The 13,964-nt window shown below is 41.4% G+C and overlaps 1 protein-coding gene across 1 annotated transcript; it reads right to left on the bottom strand.

Annotated features, from left to right (window-relative positions):
• Positions 1–637: 637 nt before the first annotated feature.
• Positions 638–10,920, bottom strand: LOC107113649 (vomeronasal type-2 receptor 26-like). The gene is made up of 6 exons (XM_015415000.1): positions 10,679–10,920; positions 8,817–9,108; positions 8,395–8,718; positions 3,236–3,463; positions 2,442–2,568; positions 638–1,539 (listed from the first exon to the last, which is right to left on the bottom strand). Exons 1-6 carry the CDS (start codon positions 10,918–10,920, stop codon positions 638–640), a joined length of 2,115 nt encoding a protein of 704 aa, XP_015270486.1.
• Positions 10,921–13,964: the final 3,044 nt, after the last annotated feature.

Here is a 13,964-nt window from a genome sequence, read left to right as displayed (position 1 = left end):
TCACAGATTTGGTCATTTTGAGAATTGCCTTTGGAGAGTTAAAGGTGAAGCATCATGTTATACTCACAAACATAGTGCCAAATAGGATGTTTAAATGGATGTTTATTACAGATAACAAAATACTACAAGTTTACTTCAGCTAGAAAAATGTCACCTTCACACAGACCCAGGTCAAGATTAGTTCTCAGGTATTGCTTTAAATGAGGTCACATTACATTACATTATATTATTGGGGGGGATTGGAGAGTATGGAATGCTGTTTCTGGCCCCACCATAACCCCGATCATCTAAAGATTAAGGGTTATTTTAAGTCTTGGCTCTCAAAATACTCTGAAAGTGTATGTAAATTAGAGCATGAAATAAAGTTCTTTGAAACAGGGAAAAGGATGAAATGTTTTTCTACATTGTTCCACCTCTACTCAAAGAGTCTTGTAAGCTTTCCTTTGTCTACTAGCTCTGCCATTTCTGTTTCAATATATTTAAATGGCAGCTTTCGAAGGTGGATTCCATGGCTTAAATGAGGTCACGCTCATCTCCAAACCCCACCATTCCTAAGCTCGACCCCATATCTCCAGGAATTTCCAAACCCAGAGTTGGTAACCCTATTCTGAAAGTAGAAAATAAACTTACATTCTTGTCACTTTTTTCTTCTTATTAATTTTTCCCTGTTGTTTAACTCAGGCCTCAGGACGATGATATAGCATTTAGGGAAAAAGATACATCCCAGTAAGCCAGCACTGGAGGCCAATATAGAAAAGATCTCCACAGCCACCATGGATTTCCCTTTGGTGCTCAAGTAAGTTGGAACAAAGGACAACCAGACACTGCAAAAGACCAGCATGCTAAAGGTAATAAATTTGGCTTCATTGAAACTGTCAGGTAACTTCCTGGCAAGAAAAGCCACTATGAAGCTGACAATGGCCAGGAAGCCCAAATAACCCAAGACACAGTAAAACATGGCAGCTGAGCCTTCATTACATTGCAGTATGATTTCCCCTGTAACTGAATGCATGTCTCTATCAGGGAAGGGAGGGGAAGTACATAGCCAAAGAAAACAAATGCCTGCTTGACTGAAGGAGCAGAAAAGGACAACAGAACTTGCCATTCTTTTCCCAGTCCATTTCCTTATCGTGGATCCTGGTTTGGTAGCCATGAAGGCTAAAACTACAATGATGGTTTTGGCCAACACACTGGAAAGGACTACAGAGAAGACAATGCCAAAAGTAGCTTGTCGGAGAAGGCAGGTCACTTGCGAAGGTTTCCCAATGAAGAACAAGGAGCAGAAGAAGCAGAGAAAAAGGGAGACGAGGAGAATGTAGGTGAGGTTCCGGTTATTGGCTTTGACAATGGGAGTCTCCTGGTGCTTTATGAAAATTCCAAGGACCAAAGCTGTGATCCCAGCCAAGGTAACAGCCATCATAGTTAAGATGATTCCTAACAGTTCTTTGTAAGAGAGGAAACTGAGGACCTTAGGAATGCATTGATTTTGGTGGTTGTTGGCATACTGATCTTGTGGACATTTGATACATGCATCCATGTCTGGGGAAAAAAGTTGTCATTTAGTATCTCAAAACATTGATCAATGTCCAGAGAAAGGAACCCTAAAACATTGAATAGTTAACTTATCATTATACTTTCATGACCTCAGAGAAATGGTTGTTTTTGACAAGCGATATAAAAAAGGTTAGAGGTTCATCCAGGTGTTCTGAACTAGCAAGGCATCACTTTAATTTTGGTATTCAAGAGCTATATGTGGTCTGCACTTTGTAGAACAGTGAACCAGGAAGGTCTTCATTCAGATCTCATCTCAGTGATGAATTGACTAATGGCCTTGGACAGCTATTTTCTATCTATAATTAAATGGGTTAAATTTAGGGTTACTAGGGGCCCACTTTTGGGCAGTGTTACAGTTGGTGTTACATTACTTCTAAGTGCAGTGTTACAGTTGGTGTTACATTACTTCCAAGTGACTATCTGCAATGCTCTAGGAATGCCTCATAATCAGGGATGGGCACAAACCAGGAAAACATGGCTTGCCTGGTTCACAAACTATGAACTGTCATGAACTTTTAGGTGCCGAATGAAACTGTTCAGTTCATGAGGTTTGCGACACAGTACAATGCCCACCCCGCTTGTGACACCAAACTCACAGGAAAGCTCCAGCTGACTCTTCTCTACCTTCCCTCCAAGTTTGGTGAAGTTTGGATTTACTAAAAGGAATGACAGGATTGCCCATTGGAAACAATGGGAGAGGCTTGAAGGCCCAATAGAGTCCCAGAATACTTCTGCTACTCCAGGGGGCTGTCATTCCATTCTGGAACCGTTCATTCCTGTCCCAAAACAATTTTGCTGCTCCCACTGGCTTTCATCCCAGTCCCAGAACACTCCTGCTATTCCCAGGAGCCATCATGAATGATATCTCCATACATTGTGTGTCCTACCCTCATCCTGAGAAATTGTTCCTTCTGGACATGGAACACAATCATAGCAGCAAAAGGCCTGCTCTTCCTTCTTTTTCCTGCTGTAGCCAGGATGACAATGTTCATTGCAGACAGAAAGGGGCACCACCTGTCCATAAGTAAAAAGAATAGGATCAAGTACGTATTCACTGGGAACAAATGCTTTTCTGGCAGCTCTTGCACTGTTGATATGGAAAAATGGCAACATAGAATTCTCCTTGTATGGAGGAGATTTGAGTGCTTTCTCGCTCGATAGTTATCAGAAAAAATAATGGCACATGTGATAAATGTACTGATACAAAGATTACTGATACTGATTACTAAAATATTGTTGGAGGTTAAAGATGAATCTGTGCAGATCACTGGAACTAATTGTTTCTTTTCAGGAAAAAAATCATCATGTAATATGAATGACACTGTGCCATTTTAGCACAATTAAAACAGAAATTCTTTCAAATGGTTAAACTAGCTTCTGTGGTTTTAATCATGCCCAGTTCCCTTACCTACTACATCCCCTGCCCCACATGACTTTTGTATAAACTCCCATAATTTATTATTGCCTTCATCAATTATTCACTGATGGTCAGAGGGCATTCATCCTTCCTTTTGCACCAGTGGAACAGCTGCTTGAATCCAACCAATGGGGTCAAATATTTCTAAGATCTCACCCCATATGTCAAGAGCACGCAGAGCTCTAAAACAGATGACATAACTTTTCCTGATTTTTGTACTCTTAAAAATAAGTAAATAAATAAAGAGTTGACTCTATGTCCCACCTGGTTAAAGGTTCTGTGCCATGTTATTAGATCCTCACTGAGGGTCAGCTCATTGCCTGGAGGAGCCTGAGGATCCAGCCTTCCCACTTGTACTCTTGCAAAAGATCCATTTGGGAATGTTACCCAGTTTGTAACATCAAACCCAACTCTCAGTTCTCCATTTTCATCAAAACACACAGTCTCTCCAGCACTGTTGTTGAACATGATACTCTTTAGAAAATGATGCAGCTAGTGGAGAGGGAAATGGTAAAGAAAGAATACTCAGATGCTGAAATCATTATGATGATCATTGCAAAACTGGCCAAGTAGTAATAGATGAAACTGTCTGATATCTCTTAACTAAATAATGTAACGTTTACATGATCACAATTGTTGCGGGTGGGGGTAAGATCACTGAATGCCATGCATATTTGAATGAAAAATGTCTTCATCAAATTGGAGGAGACAGTCGAGAAGTTCTGCGATGGTCAGGGAAATAGGGGTTCATGGAGTTAGCATGGTTTGGATTGGTTCATGGTTTGGATTAGAATACTCCTCCAAAGGACTAAAGACTTACCTTGGTTGTGTTGCCAGACTGAAACTTAGAACTTTATAATTCCTAGGTCCTTTTACCAATATTGACCAGACTACCAGGTCTCACCCTGCCATCATATAGCCATGAGTCTAGATGCTAAAGATGCTTTCAGTTTGATCAGATAAAATACACTATGGCTGTGGTCACACGGAGCATTAGCGATGCTGAATCGACGGAAGATAGGCGGACTTTCTGGGTGCGATCTCACTGCAACATCTGGGGAGCGTAGAGCTCCCGTGGCTCACCCGAGGCTTCCCGCCGAAGCCGCGCAGTAAAAAACTAGTACCTCCGAGGTACTAGTTTCCGGGAACTGCGCAGCAAGAGCGGGCGCCTGATCACTCCCCTGCCGACTCCCGTGGCATACGGTGCCCGCCGGGTAGTTCCCCCCATTCCTCCGGAAGTGCCCAACAGCGCAGGCTCACATAGACGCAAGGCATCCTTGGGGTCGAGGGAGGACCACGGGGGGGGCTGCGATGGGGGTGAGCGGCAGCGGCCAGGCGGAGAGCGGGCCGCGTGTTCCAGGGAGGGAGGGGGGGCGGGCTCCCTTCCCATCATCCTGATGCTCTTGGTGGAGGTGTGGATACTCGTGTGATCAGCACCTCCACCGTAACCATGCGACCTCGCCAGGACCTTGCCGGGACATCTGATCCCGCAGCCATGCGGTATTGTGCCCCAGGGCAAACAGCCACGCTTTCCCCCCCCCCGCAGTTTTCCTGCCCGTGTGACTGGGGCCTATATGTGGCTCTCCCTCTGGAGGATATTCAGAAATTTCTCTTGGTCCAGAAAAACCTTCTGTACACTACTAGTAGCAGATAACACGGATCTACACCACCTATGAATTTGGTTGAAGCAGAATGCAATATGCTGCAGGTCCATACCTATAAAGATTTCAATGAACTAAGACCTAAAAGAAAGTCTACCCAATACGTGAATCTGCTCCCCAGTCAACATGAACACAACCTCTGTGCCCTCACTAATGGAGTGAAGGGAAGACAGTCCAAATATTGGTCTTATTCTCCTTCAGTGGTGTCTGGCTCTTGATGTCCAATCTAAGAGAACTGTGCTTGGCACCACATTTAAAAATCACTGAGGAAATAGATAAAGATAATTTTGCTTCCCCAGTGTCTCAGAGCAAAGATTTTATAGATGCCCTACTTTTATTTATTTATTTTTATTTTGCTGTAATCTGTAAAAGTATTCTTCAGATTTAATATTGATATTTTAATTTGCAGTCAGTCAGTACTTTTATCAGTATAGGTTATGAGCATATAGAACAGAAAAAGCCGTTTTTAATGTACAGGAAAAGGAATCATCCATCAAAAGATTTGATCTTATGCTCTCTAATCCTCATAACAATTAGAAAATACTTTGCTACTGAATAGGTAATATAGGGATGCTAGTCCAACAAAAGAAGGAAAACAAGCCTCTCATCTGAATAGCCATGGAAATTATGTAAAATGGGATTAATTAAAAAATCCCGCACTTTAACATAGAAATCACAATACAGCAAAATATGGACTACCAATTCTGGCTTCCTACTTCTACATAAGAAGCGTATTTCATAATAGGGGACACTTGCAGATTTCCCATAGAGAACTGCTGATGGGAGGACATTGAATCGTGAGGGCATAAAAGCTCAACATAATTGAGGGGATGTAAGGTGTGAAAAGTAGGCTGCTAGATCCTGTTACCCACACTGCCTGTCTCTGTTTTGATGGGGAATTAGCAAGGAGACCAAGCCCGCAAAATGGGCTTAACAGTCAGGATCTTTACAACTATGTATACCAGGGTCAGATTCAAGAGGAAAGCTTCTCAAAAGGACCAAGACACCATATTAAAGGAAATATTCAATATAACATACACTCGAGACTGCAAGGAAACACAGCAGCAAGAGACATAAAGGGAGGTTTGAGGTGATATTTACCAGATTCATGACCAGTAGGTGCGCAAGCAGAGACACCAAGCTGTGGCTGGGCCACCTATTTTTATTGATGGAGAAAGGTGTCCTGGGGAACAGAATGATGGGCTTGGACAAAAGAGTCCAGAGGTTTCCCAGTCTGTGATTAATTGGTCTAGCAGCACTACGATAGGTGTGATGTCAATGAGTACTTCCTTGAGTGTAAGTATAGGGCTGATGGCTGATATGTATTTAAAACCTTAAGTTAATATTTCTTGAATAACCTGGAGGATCTCATCAGGAGATGAGTCATTGGAACTAGAAATGTAGATGTCTTATTGTAATGAAATGCAAAAGGTGACAGGGGAGATTTGGCCAAGAGGAGGGAGCCATTAACGGACAGATGTTTGCATTGTTCAAGAGAATGTCGCCAGATGAGATTTGCAGTTTTCAAGGAGACAAAATGAATTCAGAGAGGAATTGTCTTCAATGGGACACACTGAACAGCTGTGAGAGAGACATTTGCATACTTGTATGAAGAGGGAAGCAGAGACATGTAGGAGAAATGCCCTGTTTAGCCAGCTTTCCAGACGGCCTATATTTCAGGCCAATCTCCCATGATACCTGAAATGTCACTCTATCCATGCTAACCTCAGATCCTTGAACACTGTTTTTTTGGGGGGTCTCTGGGTGCTTTCAGAGGTTTGGGGTGTATGTAAATGCAGGTATTACATGGCGAACCTCATAATCAAGTGTGAGATACCAAACTCCAAAGGGGAGCAGGTCCTGCTCGCTAAGTAACAGAGAGTTTGTATTTCGATGTCCATAAGTCTCTGTTTCAAGGATCTAAAATCTTGGGATTCTTCTAACATAAGAAGAGAGCAAAAAGGGATGCCTATAGATTGTATTTTCTACAAAATTAGTGTGACCAATTAGGTGACCATGGTGGATCCCTGGAAAAGGTATTTGAGATTGATTGACGGTCAAAATACAATCAAGTTCCAGACTTTAAGATACTATCCTGGAATATTAAAGGTAAAGGTAAAGGTTCCCTTGCTCGAAAGCCAGTCGAATCCGACTCTAGGGTTGCGGTGCTCATCTCAGTTTCAAAGCCGAAGAGCCAGCGCTGTCCGAAGACATTTCCGTGGTCATGTGGATGGCATGACTAAACGCCAAGGTGCACGGAATGCTGTTACCTTCCCACCAAAGTGGTACCTATTTATCTACTTGCAATTTCTTGCTTTCAAACTGCTAGGTTGGCAGGAGCTGGAACTAGAGACGGGAGCTCACTCCATCATGCGGCACACTCGGGTCTCAAACTGCTGAACTACCGACCTTCCACCGCCTGCAGTTCAGCGTCTTAACCACTTGAGCCACCGCAGCTCCACCCTGGAATATTACAGGTTGGCAAAAAAAATGGCTGGTGATGTTGCTTTTTTGGATTTCCTTAAATGCTTTGACATTACTCTACTTCAAGAAACTTGGGTCCACAATGAAACACAGTTAGAGGGATATAGACCTTGTTTGATTTTGGCTTCTAAAACAGGGTATAAGGTCCGTTGTAGGTCAGGTTTGTGCAGCTTGATACCTATTCAGATAAAAGCCAAGCCTACCATTTAGTTCATCTGCTCTCCACTGGCCCAAATAGTCCTTTTTAAATTACCTCATATAAGTCTGCTTGTGATTAATGTATATCTACCCCATTGTTTTAATAGAGTTCATCTCCTACATCAGTGGAACTGTTTAAACGCCTATGTTGAGGACCTTGAGCGGGAAAACCCTTCAGGGAAATCCTTGATTGTTGGAGACTTAAATGCTAGGTTTGGAAAGGATGTTTTAATTAGGTGCTTTATATTATTATTGAATACTTCAGCAGCTTTTAACATCTTGCATACTCTGATTTCTCTGGTTCCCTGGTTCCATCGACATATTGACATTAGGGCTGTTTCATTGCTTTTTATTAATTGTGTATGTTGGGTACACTGTGGTTTTACAGTGCATGTGTCTGGAAAGATACTTCACATCTTAAGATGGAGATCTAAAACACAAATATTCAAACAGATATAAAATATTCAAAATATCGAGATATTAAAAATGATATAGATAATTCAAATATGCACTGTAAATAGGAGGGTGCCATTGAGATGTAATTACCTGCCATGGTTGCACATTATAGAACTCTGGACTCCTTACGTCTTCTCTTGTCCTGTGTCTAGATCTGAATATGTGGAAAGAATGCAAAGCATGTGCCACTGCATAGACAGCATTGTAGACATTGTAGCTGTGACCAGTCATGCTCATTTCAAACAAAATGGCTGGAATAGAATTCAGCTTCTCTTCTCCAGAGCATATTCTATTGCTGTCCCCATGAATACTGGGATTTCTGAGTGAACAGCTGAATGCCTGCTCCCAGAAATTCTCAATAAACCCATCTCCTTTTGCCCAGGAAGGGCTTGTGGACTGCAGGAATGTTTGGAATCCTGGAGGCTGATTGGAGTGAACTGCAAGTGATAGAGCACCATGGAAGGTTCCTATATCCCAAACCCTTTGGGCAGAGAATGAGGAAAAGTCCCAATGGCATGTAATAATCCACACTTTATGGAGGGGTGGGAATGAAATGAAGGGACCTAAAAACAACAATATTCTCAAACTGAACATGGATGTATGCTCTCCATATACAAAGCATACATTGGCTTTGCTTTGAGCGTAAACATTAACATTCTTGTGCTGCCTTAAAATCATATCCAGCATATCATCAAAATTAGTCTGTTGTGGTAATCGTACTGTAAAATTTAAACAGATGCCATTCTCAGAAAGCATTGGCACCATGATTTGCATGAACCTGTCCCCCTTGTCATCATCAGCTGCAAACAACACGGTCCATGTCCATCTGAAGTGGTGAAATAGCTGGATAACTCCCATATATTGAGTGGCTTCATTGGGGACCATCTGGTACATGGAAGCAAGCAGCCATTTGTTATCCTGCGCTGGGTAAAATGACCCATAAGTGAGCTGGGGGAAAAGTATAATATTATTAGCAAGAATTAAAGATACCATTAAGACATTTCTCAAAGAAGTAACATTTCCATAGCCCTTTATAGATGGCCTACCTGTGGCATCTTGTAAATCGCAACTGTGTTGGCAATATGGGCAGAGGTTTCTGAACTCAGTCCTCCAATGACTGAAACAAGATTGTTCTGTATATCACAGTTGAAATTGGGGAGAAACTTGTGCTGTGAAGAAAGCAAACTCAAGGTAGCTTTAGAGGTCATCATTGCATTGAAGTAACTGTTGAGGATGTGGAAGCCCAAACTGATGTTTGGTAAGATGTTGGGATTCCAATTGATCTCTTTTACAGCGAAAGCCAAGGCCAAGTTGTGCTGGTAGTTTTTTGGCACCGATCTAGAATGAGAGTTAAAGGCTACCTTTGATAAACCAAAAAAAAAATGTCCCTTGTCAATACATCATATTTTCTCCTTTCTACATGGAGGCCTTCGGGTTGTCAGACCTGTCAATTCCTGTCCACTCTCCACTCCACTGTCAATTCCTTTTTTCTATGATGATGAGTAGCTGTGTGTATAATTGTGCCTATTATGGTACTCCATTATTATGGTGCTCCATATATGAACATTTGCAGGGAAGAGGTTATTTCCTATCCTTGAATGTCTTTCCCCGTTACTGCAAAGACTACTTATTCCAGTCACCATCCTATTAGCCAAAAAATATGCTGAAATTTCTCCCCATGCGTTTTGATTGGGCTATGTGATTAAGTTTAAAGGAGACTGTTTTACTCTGAAAGTTCGCCAAAGGTATGAGAAGGGATGAATGATGGACTTTGTATGAACCTCCAATCATGCCTATGGCTCAGGGTGCTCGTCAATTGCCCCTCCTGATCATGAAGAAGCCTCCCTATAACTGCAATAATAATAATGGCCTAACCTTTCCAGAGATGAGGCCTCCCTTCCCTGACAAGAAGAAACAAGCAAAAACCAAATGAAGTCCCTTAGAAACCTATGAAAGGGGACTGAAAAAATGCCTGATTGGGACCTGAAGCAACTGGTCTATCACACGTGGTCTTGGGGAGGATGGTTGGGTAATAACACAACACAAATTCCTATGTCAGAAGGGTGTGAAGACCATGTATGACTTTCCCATTGGATCTTCCCATGGGTTCTAGCCTATGGCAAGTGCCAAACTAATAAGATCCAGCACTTCACTGAAAATGTTGAAGTGGCTGATGCTACAACATCAATTGCCCCAATGGTCATTAATGAGCTTTTGGCATTTTTGGGGAAAAAATCATTATCTATGAACTGTATACAGAATGCAAAATGAAGGTAGTACCTTCACAACTTCATAAGCAGATGTTCCCTAGTCTTCGGTTGTCACACCTGGGCACATCTCCAGCAAGCACTCTGCCACCAAAGATACATATTCTTCTCACCCATTCTACTATGCAGTGGCGCTCAAAACACATACTTCATCATTATCCTCATGCTCCTTCATGGCCTCCCCACCCCTCATTACCCTTCATTATCATGCCCTGGTACATCTCTTTCTTTGGTCTTCATTTTTCCAGACTCACAACCTGAGCTGTCCTAAGGTCTCTTGTCCCACAGAAAACCCTTTTCATTGTGATCATTTTGACTCTGAGTGCTTCCCCAAGTTCTTTCCCAGTGCTCTTTCACTGTCTTCAGATCCATCCTTAAAATCCCCATCTTCTCTGAAGTCTTGGTCATGACTCTTTAGTTATTTTCAAAGCCAAGGTGCATGCTGTGGAAAGATGAGCTCATTCTTCTCCTTTTTCCTTCCCTCCACTCTGCCTCCCTCTGCTCCTTTTGCGGTCTTCCATGCATCAAATTATAGATTTCATGAGCACAAGACAAGAGCTAATCTTCCCTGTTTAAAAAATATGGATTGACAATTTAACAAGATGAATAAAGAGCAAAAAGAACATGAATGGATGTCTTACACAGGTTCAGAAATAAACAACTGTGCTGGCTGCTCTTCGTAAGATGGAGTTTTGTCTACATAGAAAACTTGAGAAACAATCTCACCCACAATCAGATCACCAGGCTGATAAAATGCATGAGGAATAGGAAGAAGATCAACAGTTGTGGCACACTGAATGGAATGCTGCTTGCATACAACATGGCACAGCAATAGAAGCAGCAGCAGCAGCAGCAGCATCTTCCTCATGAACCACTTCTCCATTTACAGATATTTGATACCAACCACTTTATTATCAATATTAGTGTTCTTTGGACTTTCTTGGATCAGTCAATGAATCTGTGGATGTGCTTGAGCCTACTTTAGCCTATAAGGGAATGTCAGCAGAAGGTTCAGTTCACAGATCCTTTTCTTTCCTCTCCTTCAGCACTCATGTACGGTTCACTGGCACCAGCCAGTATTACCCAGTTAAACTTTCTCTGTTAAGAGACTACCTCCTCTAAAATAGTTGTAACCAAGAACTATGTCTGGTTTTGAAAAGGTAGGGGTAAAATCTTAACTTGATCTTCTTTTTAAAATGTTAATAGGGAAACAATCCTTTCATGGTCTAAGTAGCAAAATACTGACCAATGTCACAATGGTGAAATGAGCACCCCACCCCCCCAAAAAAATCATCCTGTAAGGGGCACCACAGTTATGTGGTTTAACCAACTAGTAGTAGATAAACCTTTTTATTTACTCTCCCCCCCAAAAAAAAATAAGTGAAAGTGAGAGGCTAAAAAGGAATAGAGAAAAGATTAAATGCTGAATTGTGGCTGGATCCAACTAGTTTTTTTCACTCAGCCTCACCTAATTTCATATATACTACAACCCCCTCAACAGATGGCTGCTGTCCATGCAGGTCCTATGATTATTAAACTAGCCTTTGAATGTAGTCATGGAAGATAAAAGATAAGGTCAAGGCAAATGGTGCCACTACAGAAAAAATATGTTTGATTATTCAGCCGTGTGTTTTCCCAAAACACTTCTTCATGGGAATGTTACTCTTTCTGTATTTCTTCAACAAGAGTACAATCTTAATTATAATTTTCTTTCTTAAATTTACTTTATGTCTTCCGATTTATAATTTTAGTTTAATTTAAGTCTTTCAGTGTTCCTTCAATAACAGTGCAATAAGGTTTTTTTTAAAAAAGAGTAGCGTAATAAAATATAACTTTACTTGCCCCAGTGGCCTCGGTGTTATGTTTTACCTCTTAGTGACTGGTGTAGCCCATTTATTTTCTCCTTGGTCAAAGAAGATGTCTCCTTGCTTGTCACCAGCAGAACTCTGGTTGGATCCAACTTCTACTCGGCTTGTGCATTTTTTCCTTTGTATTTGTTAAAATATATGGAGGAATCAGTGGGAAAATACATGAATATATGTACAGTAGAAATGATGATTTAAAAAACCTGACAGAGCCCTGCATCCAAGTCCTGCTGATATATAAGGATTTTATATGAAGTGCAGTTATTTTTTCCTTTGTACTGGCCCCAGGAAATTAGTTGTTGAGCAGGGGGGGTGTGTGTACTGATTTGTGTCACTCCCTCCTGATTATGTGTTGCTGATTGTGCTGACCTCGGTCTCAACTGGCAATTGAAATGGGCACAATTTAATTCAATATGCATGCATGCATGTGTAATAATTGACGGGGGAAACCAACTAAAATTCAAACCTTCTAATTATACCTGTTTTGAACAGCTGTTGACTTTTCTGATGTTCCCAAATGACACACACACACACACAAATGCTCTTGGTCTATAGTTATTAATAAGTAAGGCATGTCATGGTGTAAAATGCTGTAAGAATAAACACCTATTCAATATCTGATTATGGGAAGCTGAACTTTTATGTCGAACTTGAAATCTGTCTTTGCCTAAAGTGAAACAGTCAATGATGATGCCACAGGCTGACCCATGAAGTCACTTTATGCATAATGCTTAATCATCAAACAATCTGTAAAAATATATACATGATGTTGTTAGGGTATATATTTCTGCTCCAAGACAAAACTGCATTGTGTTGTAGTAGAAAAGATCCCTTAGAAACAAAACAAACAAATTGTGGTGGTCAAACACATTGTGCTTGAGAACACCAAAATATTGGGAGTCTGAAAACATACATCTTTGTCAGGCAGAATGTTACTTTTGAGTGAATGTACACTTCCCTGTTTGCATATCAAGTAATTGACTAGTCTAGATACTTTAAAAAGCTATACTTTTTTATGCTGCTGAGCAACCAAAAATGCATTCTGAACTTGATATTCGAAAACAAATACTGTCCTAAATTTAAATAAAACCATATAATGTAAGTGATATGTTCAGTCGCATAGTCGAGTCCGAGTCTTTGCGACCCCATGGACCACATCCTGCCAGGCCCTCCTGTCTTCAATGGAAGTGATACCTGACTCCGGGCGGGGGCGGCGGGCTGGCATTATTTGCACATTTTCTACCCCAAGAACATATACATCCTTCTCTCTTGACAGATACGCAAGCTCTGATACTGAAAATCCTGACAATTCACTTCATTGCAAACATATACCTGGCTAGAGTTAAAAAAATTACTCCAAAGCCAATTATTTTTTCAGGGCTGTGTTTCTATATCAGGTGCCTTCTTCACAGTAATAAAACTGTTAGTATTAGATTGTAAGTGTTAAGAGGACATTCTACAGTACTCTTCAGGAAACAGTGTCCTATCAGGAAAAACTTCAAGAGCTTTTGCTATACAAACCACAAATGGGGGACCATCAAGGACATGCCACTTTTCTCTGCATTCTGCAATACATGATGAGACTTGCAATGATATGTGAAGGGTACATCATTCTGCTCTCTCCCCACTAATTCTTCTTTCCCTTCTCTAAGGCTGCAGTAACACTACAGGCTTGGTGCGATCTGGCCGTTTTATTTTGTAATGGGAAGTTTTGATCAGACATCCCACTCTGAACCAGCTTCACCATGTGCTCACCCCACGGTTGATCATTCAAATTCTTGTGGCATCCCTTTTTCTTTTTGTCTTTCACCCATGTGCATAAGCATTTCTCCAAAGCTCCGGCTCCTTTTTGACATCTCCACAATCCCTCTGCGAAGTACTCTCAGCTGCCTTCTCTTTACCTGTCTTCTTTGGAATACATGGGGGGGGTAAAATGGAGATTTACATGAGAGTAGCCCCATGAGAGTAGTGGTGGCTCAAGTGGTTAAGATGCTGAACTGCAGACTGGAAGGTCAGTAGTTCAGCAGTTCAAGAACCGAGTGCCACATAACTGAGTGAGTTC

The sequence above is a fragment of the Gekko japonicus genome, unplaced genomic scaffold, assembly GCF_001447785.1.
Source record: "Gekko japonicus isolate JY-2015 unplaced genomic scaffold, Gekko_japonicus_V1.1 scaffold5163, whole genome shotgun sequence".
NCBI classification, from domain to species: Eukaryota; Metazoa; Chordata; class Lepidosauria; order Squamata; family Gekkonidae; genus Gekko; species Gekko japonicus.
Note: the sequence above shows the minus strand (reverse complement) of the source record. Positions and strands in the feature narration are given on the sequence as shown.